General features: G+C 41.1%; 1 protein-coding gene across 1 annotated transcript in view; it reads left to right on the forward strand.

Moving 5' to 3' along the window:
- The first annotated feature begins 9,008 nt into the window (after positions 1-9,008).
- The window catches only part of APPBP2 (amyloid beta precursor protein binding protein 2), a 60,012-nt gene continuing 52,346 nt past the window's right edge, over positions 9,009-16,674 (forward strand). Inside the window, exon 1 of the mRNA XM_059147486.1 lies at positions 9,009-9,457. Within this exon, the coding sequence (XP_059003469.1) occupies positions 9,320-9,457 (138 nt within the window). The 5' untranslated portion in view covers positions 9,009-9,319. The remainder of the gene's footprint in view (positions 9,458-16,674) is intronic.

Below are 16,674 nucleotides of genomic sequence, written 5' to 3' on the forward strand. Positions count from 1 at the left end.
TCCATTTATATGAAATTCCCAAACAGATAAAACTAACCAATAATCCTAGAAATCACATCAGTGGTTGCCTACAGTGGGGCAGTTGGGGAGACTGACTGCAGAGGGGCACAGGTAACTTCTGGGGAGATGGAAATGTGCACCTTGATTGGTATGGTGGTTACATACATTTGGACATTTATCAAAAGTCATCAGTTTTTTCACTTAAAAAGTGCAGCTTTTAACAAATATATATATACAATATATATAATAATATATATATATATATAAAACCCTTTAAAAAGTTGATTTAAAAAAGTATTGTTTCGGGGCATCTGGGTGGCTCAGTGGGTTAAGCCGCTGCCTTCGGCTCAGGTCATGGTCCCAGGGTCCTGGGATCAAGCCCCACATTGGGCTCCCTGCTCAGCAGGGAGCCTGCTTCCTCCTCTCTCTCTGCCTGCCTCTCTGCCTACTTGTGATCTCTCTCTGTCAAAAAAAAAAAAAAAAATCTTAAAAAAAAAAAAGTATTGTGTCTTTGACCCAGGAAATATGCTCTGTAAATTCAGCTATGGTACATACCTATACATACCTATATATGTATGCCAGACATCCCTTACCTCATCTTTTGGTAATATCACCTGATTTATTTTTTTTAGGTAACCACCCCTTTTCTACTTGATATAGCCTTGGCGAAGAGTCAGTTATATCACCTTCTACTCCCTTGGCGAAAGTTAGACACGTAAAACAAGCTAGCCAATCAGACTCTCTGTCTTAATTCTTAACTTAAATCTTGAACTTAAATCTTGAGTCATGTGATCTAAGAACTAAAAAGGATTGGAGCTGTTTTATCTGCCTAATGATCAGCATCTTGAAGATGATAAATGTCCTGTTTAATCTTTGCCATAGTCCATGCCCATCACTGCTGTACTTTTCTCCTTTTGGATCTCAGAGGTTCCCTCTTTTTTTTTTACTTTTTCAGAGAAAGAGAGAGAGTGCGCGTGTGCGCACGCACACACGTGAGCCTGGCTCCAGGCAAGAGGGAAGGGCAGAGGGAGAAGGGGAGAGAGAATGTTAAGCAGCACAGAGCCCTACTCGGGGCTTGATCTCACAGCCCTGAGATCATGACCAGAGCCGAAATCAAGAGTCAGCCACTTAACCAACTGAGCCACTCAGGCACCCCTGGATCTTAAAGGTTCTTAAAAGACAAAGTTCTTTCTCTTTCCTCATGGGCACTCTTTGCTACTTTGGAATTGTCCGTCCCTGTGACAGGTTGCCAGTGACCATGTAAGGCTCTTGGACACAGAAATCATTCTGAACAATTCTCGAGTTGCTCAAAGCCCTTCATAGATGCTGGTTACTCCTGGGTAATTAAAGTGAGTCATTCTACTACTCCCATATCATGCTGGGGGGCCCTGTGACATTGTCTTAGGCTCACCTGCTTGGGCCTATCAGCCAACCATTCCCACTATGCATTCTTACTGCCTTTCTGGACTCTGCTTACGAAAGTAAAATTCTCTGCACTCAGATCACCATACATCTTTTTAATACCTCCTCTGGGATCCATATGGAGGTGTAGAGGTGAGTGGTATCTGTGGTCAGGGAGCAGGGTGTAAGATACTTGGTCCATTATCAGATTCCTATACTTTTTTACTTCAGGTTTTCCCTCTTCTTTCTCTTTTCCTGGGAAACTGGAAGGGACAACGAAACTCTATCCATCAAATCTGTATTGTCTATGCATGTAAGTTCTCTCTGTTTCCCCTGCAGGGCCTAGACTTTTAAAATGCAAAAGTAAAAGAAAAGCCTCCTTGTTTCCCCTTTCTGTGTCCTCTCACTAAAAACAAAAGGCATAGAACCATTCTAGCTGCTGTCTCAGTGCGGGGGAAGGGCTGCTCTTCATATTTTAAAACTGATAAGCACATGAACAAGTTTTATGAACATCCTTATACATATGTCTATTTGAACGTGTGAGGAACCATCTATGAATTAAGTTGAAATTTGCACATTTTTTAAGGCTCTTGATGTGTATTATCTAAACATTTTCTCCAGCATAACTTTAGCCTCTTCAACTATATACTTTCTCTTCTTATCTTTTTGAGATCTTATTTATTTATTTGAAAGTGAGAAAGAGCATGCACAAGTCGGGGGTGGGCAAAGGGAGAGGAAGAAACAGACTCCCACCGAGCAGGGAGCCAGAGGCAGGGCTCAATCCCAGGACATCAAGATCGTGACCTGAGCCAAAGACAGGCGCTTAACTGACTGAGCCACCCAGGCACACCTGTACTTTCTCCTCTTATTGGGCTAGCTCTTCTTTCTAATGTGAATTTTGGTGGAACACAAAAATATTTTAATACCCTTCACAGCTATTTGGGTGGCTATTATCCTAAAAAATGAAAAAAAAAAAAAGGAAAATAGCAAATGTTAGTGAATACATGCAGAAATTGAAACCTTTGTGAGCTTCTGGTAGGAATATAAAATGATACAGCTGCTGTGTAAAACAGGGGTGCCTGGGTGGCTCAGTCAGTTAAGCATCTGCCTTCGGCTCAGGCCCAGAGTCCTGGGATAAAGCTGCACATAATGCTCCTCGTTCAGCGGGGAGTCTGCTTCTCTCTCTCCCTCTGCCCCAACCCCCTGCTTGTCCTCTCTCTGTCTCTCCCAAATAAATAAATAAATCTTAAAAAAGAAAAAAGAAACAAACTGAAGTGAATGTTTTTGAAAATTTGAGTGTGAAGGAAGTAGATATTTTGCAATGCAACCAACTGTGTGGGTTTTTCCCCCAAAGAGAAGTAGGAAGGCCTATTCACTTATTAATCTAATTACTAAATGCTCACCTTATGTCTGCTCTAGGCTTGGTATCTGTAATACGTAATATTTGTTATCTAGTTTTCAAGATGTTTATGGGCCATTGGGGAGTTAAGGCCTCCACATGTGATATAAGTGACATATGACAACATTATAAGAGATGTTACAGGGTAGATTACAATGAGATCTCTTAGTTTTTTCCCTCTGGAACACACATTCTTTCTCTCTTTTGATATATTCTCTTGTTTTAAACTATCATAGACAATTATCAAGGTTTTTTTTTCCCACACTTGAAACCTTTCCTAAGTCGGTCTGTGTATCTTATTGATATTTCATACATAAAAAATCCCAGGGGTGCCTGGGTGGCTCAATGGGTTAAAGCCTCTGCCTTCGGCTCAGGTCATGATCCTAGGATCCTGGGATCGAGCCCCGCATCGGGCTCTCTGCTCAGTGGGGAGCCTGCTTCCTCCTCTCTCTCTCTGCCTGCCTCTCTGCCTACTTGTGATCTCTCTCTGTCAAATAAATAAATAAATAAAATCTTTAAAAAAAAAATCCCAAACTGAGGGATGCCTGGGTACCTTAGTGGGTTAAGTACCCAACTAGATTAAAAAAAAAAAAAAAGATCTTATTTATTTATTTGACAGAAGGAGACCCAGCAAGAGAGGGAACACAAGCAGGGGCAGTGGGAGAGGGAGCTGAGCAGGGAGCCCGCTATGGAACTCGATCCCAAGACCCTGGGATCATGACCTGAGCTGAAGGTAGATGCTTAACAACTGAGACACCCAGGTGCCCCTATCTGACTCGATTTTAGCCCAGATGGTAATCTCAGGATTCTCTCTCTCCCTCTCTCTCTACCCCTCCCTGCCCCTTGTTCTCATAAACAAACAAAATCCAAAACTGAACCCAAACTCTTCAGTATGCTGTTAACCTCAGCAAATGGGTTCACTACAGATTTTGTCATCTAAGTTAAATACCTGTGTCATTTGTGTATTTTATTATTTTTTAAATTTATTTTAATACAAGTTTTTAAAAAAAGATTTTGTTTGACAGAGAGAGCATGAGCAGAGGGAGCGGCAGAAAGAGACAAGCAGGGAGCCCAACACTGGGGACCCTGCTTGTCTCTCATGACCTGAGCCAAAGGCAGATGCTTAACCGACAGAGCCACCTCATTTGTATATTTTAACTAAAATGTTTGGTGGGGCATTGGATACCACTCAGGCAGGATAATAGTACTTCTCTCGGATTGGCTCAAGGGTTATTATCATATCACTTTGCATAGAGCTTACCGTGTTCCTATTTCTATCTCATTGAAAAAGTCAAAATTTTCAGTGTATTTTTTACATTCTGTATTTTTTACATTCTGATAATTAGAAAAATTTCCCAGAAATTAGAGGTGTAGTGTCATGGCAAAATAAACCTATTTATAATTGTTCAAGTAAATCTGTTCAAGTGTGCTTTTCCCATGAATTTCATTGCAACTAAAAATACTTTGAGGACTGACCTACATTGGAATCGTTATAGCATTACTACATCCCAAACCAACTCATTATCTCCTCCTTAGCACTCCCACAATGTCCTGTGCAAACTATCACCATGTTTCTCACACTGTATTATTATTATTATGTGTCTGTCTTTCCAAGAATAACCCTTAGCCTTTATTACATACAACGGAATCAGCACAAGTTTTCTACCGACATAGGTAAAAGTACAGAGGAATGAGAATTGGATTGAATCTCTCATCTGCATTACTTCTCCAAGCAAAAAGAACTTGGTGACAAATCCTTGTGACAAGTTACAGGACCTAGTCATTTTGCCTCTGTGACATGTGATACCATATGTGTGCCTCAACAGTCTTATTTATGAGGCCCTTGTGATTTTTGGTCTGTGGCTAATGGGTGTTGAATATGTGGATTTTTTACTTGGAGGGCTCTGGAAAAGATTCTTTAGTTGTAGGACAAAATTATTGTCTCTATACTAATACTCCACAGTTAGGCAACTTCACTCTTATAGCAGAGCCATCATCAGAAAGCTAGAAAGAGGGGCGCGTGGGTGGCTCAGTGGTTAAGCCGCTGCCTTCGGCTCAGGTCATGATCTCGGTGTCCTGGGATCGAGCCCCGCATCGGGCTCTCTGCTCAGCAGGGAGCCTGCTTCCTCCTCTCTCTCTCTCTGCCTCTCTGCCTACTTGTGATCTCTGTCTGTCAAATAAATAAATAAAATCTTTAAAAAAAAAAAAAAAAGAAAGCTAGAAAGATTGTCCAGTACAGGTTATGAATTTTATCATCTTCATGAATGCATTTAAATGCTTAGCAATATGAAGCCTTGAAAGGGAATAGGTTCAATATGCAGTCTAAGGGGTTGGGTTCCCCTGGGAACTTAAGTGGTCTACCATGGTACAATAAGCCACCCAACCTTAGTGATACATTAACAACCATTTTATTTTGCTCTTGTGGGTCAAGAATTCGGACAGAGAATAGGGATGTTTGTCTCAGCTCTGTGACGTTTGAGCCCTCATCTGGAAACACTGGAGTGGCTGAGGGTGACTCAAATGACTTGGATTTGGAATCATCCGGAAGTTTCTTCACTGAAATAACTGGCACTTGAGCTGGTATGACTCAAAGGCAGTACTTAGCTGGAACTCTTGACTGGAGTGCTTACACATAGGCTTTGCATGTGGCTTGAGCTTTCTGAAATCATGGTTGCCTCACAATGGTTCCTCTTTTTAACATGGTGGCTCAGGAATCCAAGGATGAGAATTCCAGAGAACAAAATGGGCTCTGTATGGCCTTTCCTGACCTAGCATCACTTCTGCTGGAATCTACTTGTGGAAGCAGACATAATCTAACCAGATTCAAAGGAAAGGTACATATGGGGCACCTAGGTGGCTCAGTCAGTTAAGTGTCTGACTTTTGATTTCAAGCTCAGGTCGTGATCTCAGGGTCCTGAGACAGAGCCCAATGTTAGGCTCTGTGCTTAGCTGGGAATCTATCTGCCTGAGGATTCTATCCCTCTCCTATATGGGAGAGCCATATGATGATGGCTCTGCTATAAGAGTGAAATTGCCCCTTCCCAACTTCTGCACTTACGAGTGCAGTCTCTCTCAAATAAATACATTTTTCAAAAACAAAACAAAACAGGGGCGCCTGGGTGGCTCAGTTTGTTAAGCATCTGCCTTTGGCTCAGGTCATGATCCTGGAGTCCTGGCATTGAGCCCCAGGTCAGGCTCCCTGCTCGGCAGGGAGTCTGCTTCTCCCTCTGCCCCTCACCCTGCTCATGCTCTTTCTCTCTCACTCTCTCTTTCAAACAAATAAATAAAATTTTCAAAAACAAAAAACAAAACAAAACAAAAAAAAGGAAGGTACTTAGATCCACATCTTGATTAAGGGAGTAATTGCAACTTAAAAATGATCACAATGTATATCACCTCTTCGGAATATTTTTGGACCAGGTTCAGGCCTCAACAGCTCTGTATGCTAGAAGGTCTCCTACCAGATCTGAAGCTACCAAGGCTAAAGGGGATTTACTTTGCAATACAAAGAACCTCTGTCCATCAAAATGTATAGGTGGTCAAGACAGTTAGCTGGCCTCCCCTGTATTCTCCCTTCCCATAGCTAAGAGTGCATGATTCTGGACCTTCTCTGACTCTTCCATCACATATGATTGCTGCCTTTTTTCTGACACACAAATCTGATCTTTTTTCTTCCCTGTTTATAATCCTTCAAGGATTTCCTATTATCTCCAAGATAAAGTCCAAGGCCATTACCATCACCTATAAGCCCCTTTATGATCTGACCCGGTCCACTGAAAACTCAGATGCTATGCTGTTGTACAAAATATGGAAAGACGGTGTTTATATAATTAGTGAGTTCAAATCCCAGTTGCTTTGAGACTCATTGATGTCCTAGAGCTCAAGGGAGAACCTTTCTTCCCTCAGTTGATGGTAGTGTACAACAAAAATGGTCTAGTTTCCACTGGTTTCTTTGGTAAGCCAGTCCTTGATGGGTTCTTGTTCTGAAGTTAATTCTCCCCTTAGATGCTTAGTCCTGTGTACCGATGCCAGCTCTTGGTCCTGACTCTTCCAACATTTCATTCTCAGGGGCCCTGTCCTTCCATGTAATCTATCTGCCCTTAGTCAGGGCCTCCCACACCATCACACACATTTTAGTAACTTTCAATCTCAAAACAATAAAGGATCAAAAGGCCTTTTTGTCCATAGAGATCCCTCTATATACATTTTTGGATGTCTAACTCTGCCCAACAGCATCTAAGGTCCATAGAGCAATCAATAACTGTTTCTGGGGGCACGTGGGTGGCTCAGTGGGTTAAAGCCTCTGCCTTCAGCTCGGGTCATGGCCTCAGGGTTCTGGGATCGAGCCCTGCATCGGGCTCTCTGTTCAGTGGGGAGCCTGCTTCCTCCTCTCTCTCTCTCTCTCTGCCTGCCTCTCTGCCTACTTGTGATCTCTGTCTGTCAAATAAATAAATAAAATATAAAAAAAAAATAACTGTGTCTGACACAGCTTAACCCATATAGGAACTGAGCCCAAGTCCTGATTCAGCCAAAATGTCCTAGAACATCTGCATTCAATATCAGGTTATTCATGGATCCCTTGAGGTAGGGTTGCTGGATAAAACACAATGCCCAGTTAAATGCAAATTTCAGATAAACAATGAATAATTTTTTAGTATAAGTATGTCCCATGCAATATTTGCATGGATAATGTATGGATAATTATACATATTTGTGGAAAGGTCCAAACAACTTCAAAAGATCTTAGAATTACTGATACAGAATTTGCTGAAGGAATGGATGTGCTTGAGTAACTTGAAATGGTTATGTAAAACTACTGCATGCAACATACTTATATGAAAAACTATTCATTATTTATCTGAAATTAAGATGTAACTGGGCATTTGTGGGGTCTTCTTGTTTGTTTTTTTTTGTTTTTGTTTTTTTTACTTATAAGTCTGCAACCCTTAAGGCCAACCATATCTGTCTTAGGTTCATGGATTATATAACTGGTATAGACTGAGAAAAGAACTAAGTGTATGTCTTTTTAAAAAAAATATTTTATTTACTTATTTGACAGAGAGAGCACAAGCAGGGGGGAGAGGGAGAGAGAGGAGCTCCTCTCAGTAGGGAGCCCAATGTGGGACTTGATCCCAGTACTCTGGGATCATGACCTAAGCTGAAGGCAGGCGCTTAACTGACTGAGCCACCCAGGCACCCCTAAGTGTATTTCTTTTTTACCAAATTATGTATCCATTTAACATAGGAATACCAGGGTGAACTGTAAGAACCAATTCCAATTCCTTTAGCTCTAAATATCAGGACGTATTTTCATTATTGTTTTTGGGTTTTACATTGTTACAGAGTGACTATGAGACAGTGATGAGACAGTGTCATCAATTATGGCCAGTAACTTCCTTGTTGAATTCCCAGAGCAGAAAGATAGTGCACAAAGTTCTTGAGATGGCCGACTTGGAAAGTTAAGTTACATAAATAGCAACTGTTCAGGCTGACTGAGGAAGGGAGCTCAAACAAGTACTCTTAATTATTCAATAATCCCCTGAGATTGGGACTAGAACTATCAGAGAAAATTGAAATCTTCATTTCTGTCTTCCCATTAAGTCCTGACACAGCCAGCAATTAACCCCTTTATTCTCACCACTATTTGTAATTCCATAATCAGGCTAACCTTCCTACCAAACTCTTCCACAGAAGAAGTTCTTTTTCTCATTTTTGGGGTTTGTTTGTAAATTTTCTTTGGAAAAAAAGAAATACGGTTTAAAAAAAAAAGTTCAAACAAGGCAAATGGTTATACAATGACCCATAATGACCCTTAGTCCCCGGACTGAAGGTTCCTAACTTGACTTAGGGACCGCAGTCTAAGGAAGGGAGGGGGTGTAGACCCTTCAGTTCCCTGAATGCATAATTTTCAATGTTCTGATAATGCGCATTTTTGTGATGAAAGGATTCAAACTTTTCCATGAGCCTCCGAAGTTCCATGCCTAAGAACTCTCGAGGCACGATTTGCTGAAAGGACTGACGCGCCTGCGAAGTTCGGCACGGGAGAGAGTTACTCGTCCCAGTGTAAAAAGCCCATTCCCAACCACCAAGTCCGGCCCCCTCAGAAAGTACGTTCTCTGTGGAAACAATCAAGGATCTTTTCTCCCCAAGTTTTCCGCCTGCCGCATTCCTTCCCTCTGGCGTGTCGGCGTGCACTGACGTCATGACGCCGCACACGCAACCCCGCCCCTGCAGAGCTCCGCGCTGGGACGGAACCCGGGTTTCTCTCAAACCCGGAATGTGAGGCCTGGGCTTGGCGCTCTCTGGCTCCGTGCCCCCTGTTTATCCGGGCCTGCGTGCGCCGCTGCTGCCCTATAGCTCGCCCCGGAGGAGCCAGGGCGGCCGTGCGCTTCTGCCCTGTGCCCGCGTGGCTGCCGCCGCCCGTCCGAATCCTCCGGGGCCGCAGAGGAGTTCGCTACGGAGGGAGGCGGGGGCCTTCGGGAGGAGGAGGCGGAGGAGGCGGAGGAGGAGGGAAGGAAGATGGCGGCCGTGGAACTAGAGTGGATCCCAGAGACTCTGTATAACACCGCCATCTCCGCTGTCGTGGACAACTACATCCGCTCCCGCCGAGACATCCGCTCCTTGCCCGAGAACATCCAGTTCGATGTTTACTACAAGGTACGGGCGGTGGGTCTGCTCTCCGCTCCCCTGCGGCAACCCCGGGGGCCGCACCCCCTTCCACGTCTGCGAACCCTCGCAGTTAACCCCTCACCCCTCGTAGCAGGATCGCCTCCCGAGACATCTGGTGCGGTCTCTAGGTTGCCAATTGGAATACCCTGTCTCCATGTCCTCTGTCTCAAGCTCTTGGGCCTTGATTGGTATCTCTTCCTAATGAGACTCCCCGTTTTTTGGTGTTCCCTCCTACACTGTGCCCTCTCCCCCCCCCCCCCCCCCCCAGTTTGGGTAGGCCTTTTGCGTGGACTTCCTCTATTGCGCCCCTGTCCCACTCAGTCCTTCACTTCCAGCCTGTGCCTTCCGGATATTTTCTGCCCTTTACCCAGATGAAGTGTCAGCATTAGCTGAACTTTTTGCTCTGCTCTTATCCCCCCTTCCTACTTTCTCCTCTTGCCGCCCCTCATCCCAAGAATCTTTTCTCCTTTGTGTTCTTCGTTTCTCCTTTCTCATCCTAATCGAGAGGGAGTTGAGGATTTACTGGAGATAGTTGTGTGCTTTATTCGCGTATCTTTTAAAGCTTTGGTTTTTGTTTATACTTGGGGTCGAATTGGGGATTTTGTTAATATGTGAGTGGTGATAAACTGTTTGGAAGGAAAGGGGGAAATCTTTCCTGAAAGAAAAAAAAAAATGCTTTAGAATTTAAATTAGGTTCATGTATTTGAAAGTTGCAATCTTGCAGCATTCCTGAATAGCTCCCCCTCAGAAATCTGAACAAAAAGTCTCCCAAGTCACTCTCCAAGGAGTTTCAAGGGTAAGTGTCTTAGACGTGGACAATTTTTGCAATGTTTGGAGAGGGAGGAGAACTTTATGAACTCGGAGCCCCCCCTCCCACCAACATTTGAATGTGAACAGTGGACTTATTATTCAGTCCTCATTGCCTTGAATCAGCGTGGATAACTCTCCAGTAGTCTCCAGTAGCCACCCGTGCAAAATGTGACCAGAAGTGGAGTATGACTTATTTTTTAGATCTTAAATACTTCTTGATTAGTAACTTGGCTAGAACACAACGTAAACTGATATTTAACAGATGTGTATGTTCTTATATATGTATGGTGTTTTGTGGCAGTTGTTTTATTGGGAAGATTGCCCACTTTCTCTACCCCATAATAATTTTTCAGAAGGCAGCTGACTTGCTACATTTTACTAAATCCAGCTGCATTACACCAGTTCTAACAATTCAGATGGCTTTTTTTCCCCCATAAATATTTGGAGAAGATTTATTTTGGTTATTAATTTTATTATTTGGCTCTGGGGTAGAGAAAACCTCCCTTCATCCTAAATCCCTTAGATAAATTGATTTACTTTTATATGTATCTAAGGGAATTTTGTATATTTAAGATTCATTCCTCCCAAGGTAGGATGAATTTGAAATTTGTCTTTCCCAGCCTGGGGAACTACTGCTTTGTGTGTATGCTTACTCTGTCCATTATATTAAATCTTATGTAATCTTTTACACTCCTGAGAGGACATAATTGGAAATTCAAGCAAAATACAGTTACTGCTTGAATTCCCTCAGAGTATACTTGAGCATCTTCTAATAACTTTTGCTCCTGATTGAAGCTTTTCATTTGAAGATTATTATTAGTGTGAACAGATGGTGCTTTTGTCACATCTTCTGATTCACGTAAATTCAGAATTTTAATATGGCTTTTTTTGGGTACACTTCTAAATTGTTCTGTCTGATGGAAGTGTGGCAGTGTGCTAAAGTGCAGGAAGGTATTTAACATGTGCCTGGAACTGTGTTAAGTGCTTTTACATGTGTTGTCTTGTTTAATTCTCAAAAGTAAACCATGGAGTAAGGCATAACCCTTTCTTAAAGGTGATAAAATTAAGTAATTAAGTCAAGGTCTAATACTTAGTATTTAGTTTCTGTGTTCTTGCTTTCTTGCTTGAAAAGATTTTGCATTTTGAAGTAATTGATGAAAGACATTCATAGAACAAATTCCTGGACTTGAATCTTTGATGGAAATAGAAGAAGGAGCTTTTCTTACTTTAAAACGTGGTATCAATACATAAATATAAATACTTTTAAACATTTGAATGCATATGAATATAAGATCCTCATCCCCTGCCCAATTTGTGAACATTTTAAGGCTATTTACAAGTTTACAATTTTATCCAATTTAGAACCAAGGAGAAATGCATTATCAGATTCCTTCAGCAGTCCCCACTTCCAGCAGTAGGCATAGTCACATACAAAATTAGAATATTTGTGGAACCAAAAAATACCACAGTCCTCTTGATTGTTGTAGTTCAGTGTGACTGTGTTAATTTTTTTGTGAGTAGCTTCAGGCAAAGGCATAGTCTTTGGACTATTAGGAGATGGGGTTATGGAATGAATAGATGAGGTAGGCATGCTGACTGCTCTCTAAGGAAGGGAAAAGAGAAAGGTGTTGATATATAGAAAGGGTAAAATGTAAAGGGATTTTTTTTTAAGAATGGAAGACATTAGAATATATTTATTGGCTGAATGGCAAAAACCGAAATGGAATGAGAGTCCAGTTGTACAAGTAAGGTGGGAAATGAATGAAGCAGAATCCCTGGACAGGAGAATTAATTGAGTCTTACTTCTTCCTTCACCATGCATAAATTAAGGTACTGGTCTTAAATTGAAGTATGTATCTAAGGAAGAAGCAAGAATACTTGCTTCTCTGAGATCAGATGAAAAGTGTTGGGGACATGAAGTATCAGCATAGTGAGGTTTGCAAAGAATGGTTGTCATGAATGGGAAGATCATCAGCTTAGAGGAAGGGATAAGAGTGGTGGTTTCTGTTTTGGAGGCCAAACTGAAGTTGAAAATGGCTGCTGATGTATATGGGAAGGGAAGTTCACGAAAAAAATGTGTTTTAAAAAATAGCAAGTGGGGAGCATCTGGGTGGCTCAGTTGGTTAAGTGGCCAGCCCTTGATTTCCACTGAGGTCATGGTCTCAGGGTGGTGAGATCCAGCTGGCATTGGGCTCTGTGGTTGCCAGGGAGTGGGCTTGGGACTCTTTCTCTCTCCCTCTGCCCAACCCCACCCCCATGCACTGTCTCTCCTTCTCTTTCTCTCAAATAAATCTTTTTTTTTTTTTAATGACAGGTGGGGAAAAAATGAAATTTTTAAAAATGACAGGTGGTATAGATGGCTCAGTAAAACCCCATATTTTACAAAATAATGTTATTGAATCTGAATAGCTTTTAACAAGGGGTGCTCATTTAGGTATAGAAATGGAAAGATAAATAGAAGGAATTGTAAAATTATATACCAAGTGAAAGCAAACAGAGTGAAGGGCTGGTTTTTTTTTTTTTTTTTTTTTTAAGATTTTACTTATTTACTTGTCAGAGAACACAAGCAGGGGGAGGCATAGAGGGAAAAGCACACACACACACACACAAACAAACACACACCCTGCTGAATAAGGAACCTGACACAGGACTCAATCACGGGACCCCAGGAGCATGACCTGAGCTGAAGGCAGATGCCCAACCAGCTGAGCCACCCAGGTGTCCCTGAAGGGCTGGGTTTTTTAAACAATGAAGTTTATGATCTTTGAAACGGCTGAATAGTCTATTGTGTATCCTATTCCAATTACAAAATTGTCCATAGAGTTAAGTTTTGGTTAGGTAAAGTGTTTCCATAATATGTTCTACTTATTATTTTCAGTCTTAACAACTTTGGCTTTTATTATAATTGTAAGTCTTGTGCTGAAAACCATTAATAACTTTAGAGTTAATTTTTTTTTCTATGCATATTTCTGTTGTATACCTATATAATGCTTCAACTAATTTTCTGATAAGCTTTTTAATTGTTAACAAATTGAAAAATTATTGCAACATATTTGACAGCCAGAGAGTTAATAATCTTTTCACATAAAGAGCTCTTGGGCTTAATAAATTGAGAACTTAAACTTTGGGGTAGGAGCATAAAAGACCATAAATAACCCACCACACCATGTATTCTCTGGATGGTAAGGTAATATGTTATAAATAATATCAACTCATCTCAGTTTAAGCTGTGAATATGTGTGATACATGAATCAGGCACTCAGAACTTTATTGGTATAGGAAAGTGATTAAATATTGACATTTGGGAGAATTGATTATATGAGAATAAATGAGTCGAAGAAATTTTGAAGATGCACAATACTTAGGAGAGATGTGCTTTGTAAGATAGTAAAGTATATTAGAAAGCCACATATTTTAAAACAGTGTAGCATTGGGGTGCCTGGATGGCTGTTGTTAAGCTTCTGCCTTTGGCTTAGGTCATGATCCCAGGGTACTGGGATTGAGCCCTGTGTCAGGTTCCTTGCTTCACCAGAAGTCTGCTTCTCCCTGTCCCATTCCCCTGCTTGTGTTCCCTCTCTCGCTATCTTTCTCTGTGTCAAATAAATAAATAAAATCTTAAAAAAAAAAAAAAGTGTAGCATTGGCACAAGAACAGCAGAGAGATTATAGAACATAGGAAACAGTCTAGATAGAAATCAGAGCATATTTAAGAATTTTTAAATGAGGAGCGCCTGGGTGGCTCAGTCGGTTAAGCCGCTGCCTTTAGCTTAGGTCATGATCCCAAGATCCTGGGATCAAGTCCCGCATGGGGCTCCTTGCTCGCCGGGGAGCCTGCTTCTCTCTCCCCCTCTGCCTGCCACTCTGCCTGCTTGTGTGTACACGTATGTGCGCTCTCTTTCTGGCAAATAAATAAATTAAATCTTTTTAAAAAAATGTTAAATGAGAAAGTTATGGGACAATGCTATATTTTAAATGGGGAGAAATATATAAAAATATTTTGGGAATCTCTCTATTTAGAGAAAAGTTAGACCCCTATGTCACACCATATAGTAAAATGACTTTCAGGTCAATTAAAGATTTAAATATTGCTGGGATGCCTGGATCGCTGTTTGTTTAGTGTTCAGCTCTTTGTTTTGGCACAGGTCATGATGTTTGTGGGATCAAGCCATGTACTGGGCTCTGTGCTTGAAATGGAGTCTGATTAAGATTCCCTCTCTCCCTTTCCCTTTGCCCCTCTCCACTCTTGCTCTCTCTCAAATAAATGGATAAAATCTTTAAAAACAACAAAAAAGATTTAAATGTGGCAAATGAAATCATAAAAGTTTCAGAATGGGGTGCATGGGTGGCTTAGTTAATTAAGCATTTGACTCTTGATTTCAGCTCAGGTCATGATCTCAGGGTCATGAGATCAAGCCCTGTGTGGAGTTCCAAGCTCAGCTCACAGAGTCTACTTGTCCCTCTCCCTCTGCTCCTCCCTATCACCTCTCAAATAAACTTAAAAAAATAGCTTTTTTAAAAGTACCAATAAATTATTGGGTCAGTGTCTTATAGTGGGAAATGACTGAAATTTCTTTTTTAAAGAAATTATTAAGGGTACCTGCGTGGCTTAAGTCTGTTAAGAGGTTTCCTTTCAGTTAGGTCATGATCCTGGAGTCCTGGGATTGAGTCCTGCATCTGGTTCCCTGCTCAGTGGGGAGTCTGCTTCTCCCTCTGCCCCTTCCCCTGCCCTCGTGTGCTTTCTCTCTCAAATAAATAAAATCTTTAAAAAAATTATTAAGGTACTTTACAAATTTTAAAAATGTCAAACATTATAAAAATAAGTCATGTAACAGGCAGAGTCTCTGTTACAGTGGCCAACATTGTAATGCCATGTTGGCATGGGGAAGGCTTTTCTAAGCATGAAACAAAAACCTAGAAAGAAAAAGAGAAATTGATACTTGTAAGTACATTTAAAAAAATGGAAAAATTGTAAGCATTTTTTAAATACTATGGAAATTAGAATATTTGACAGATAAGGGGTGTATTTTCTAATACAGAGAGATCAAATACTAATCAATATGTAAAAAATAACCAACTCATTTCCAGAATACTTGGACAGCTCATAGAGGGGGAAGATATGAATGGCCAGTAAACATCAAAAGATGCGCAACTGAAATGCCAAGGCAATCATGAGGAAAAAAAAGAAAGAAAATCTGGAGAACTCACACTACCAAGTGTCAAGCCATAGCAATTAAGATTAATACAGTATTGGCACATGGATAGACAAATAGACCAGTGAAACAAAACATTCCAGAAACAGACTGATGCATAAATTGTCACCTGGCTTACTATAAGAGTGACACTGGTACAGTAGGGAAAGGAAATTAATGGTATTGGTCAGACTAATGGTATTGGTCAATTAGGTATCCATTTGGGGGAAAAGTATATGACCTTACCTTACACCATACACAGTAATCATTTTTGTTTTAAATTTATTTATTTATTTGACGGATAGAGAGTACAAGTAGGCAGAGCAGCAGGCAGAGGGAGAAGCAGACTCCCCGCCGAGCAGGGAGCCCGATCCCAGGATCCCGGGACCACGACCCAAGCTGAAGGCAGTCAGTCGCCCAACAGACTGAGCCACCCAGGCGCCCCACACAGTAATCATTTTTTAATGGTTTGCTGAGCTAAATGTGAAAAGATTTTTTAGGAAAACAGTTTTCACTATGTCATCAAAGAATTATTTAATAGTATAGCAAATGACCTAAATATAAAGATAATTTGATAAATTGGACTTTATTAAGATAAATAACATCTATTCTTTTTTTTTTTTTAAGATTTTATTTATTTATTTGACAGATAGAGATCACAAGTAGGCTGAGAGGCAGGCAGTGAGAGAGAGAAGGAAGCAGGCTCCCTGCTGAGCAGACAGCCCGATGTGGGGCTCGATCCCAGGACCTTGGGATCATGACCGGAGCCGAAGGCAGAGGCTTTAACCCACTGAGCCACCCGGTGCCCCAATAACATCTATTCTTGAAAAGATACCATTAAGAAAATGAAAAGCCAAGCACAGAGTAGGGAAAGTGGGAAAAGATACTTGTAGGACATATGTCTAATCAAGGACTCATCCTGCATCTAAAGAACTAATACTAAGGAAATGAAAAATAGCCCATTTTTTTAAATGGGGAAAGAACTTAAAAAGGCATCTAAAAAGAGTATATTCAAAGGACCAATCAAGCTTTTAAAAAGGGACTCAACCTCATTTTGTTTTCAGGGAAATTGTCTTACTGTACAATTCCTCAGAATGACTAAATGAAAAAAAAAATGTTAGGAAGTACATGGAGGAATCAGAACTCATACCTTGTTAGTGGGAATGTAAATTGATGTACCGTTTAGGAAAACTAGCATTGTCTACTA

This window comes from Mustela lutreola, chromosome 15, assembly GCF_030435805.1.
Source record: "Mustela lutreola isolate mMusLut2 chromosome 15, mMusLut2.pri, whole genome shotgun sequence".
NCBI classification, from domain to species: Eukaryota; Metazoa; Chordata; class Mammalia; order Carnivora; family Mustelidae; genus Mustela; species Mustela lutreola.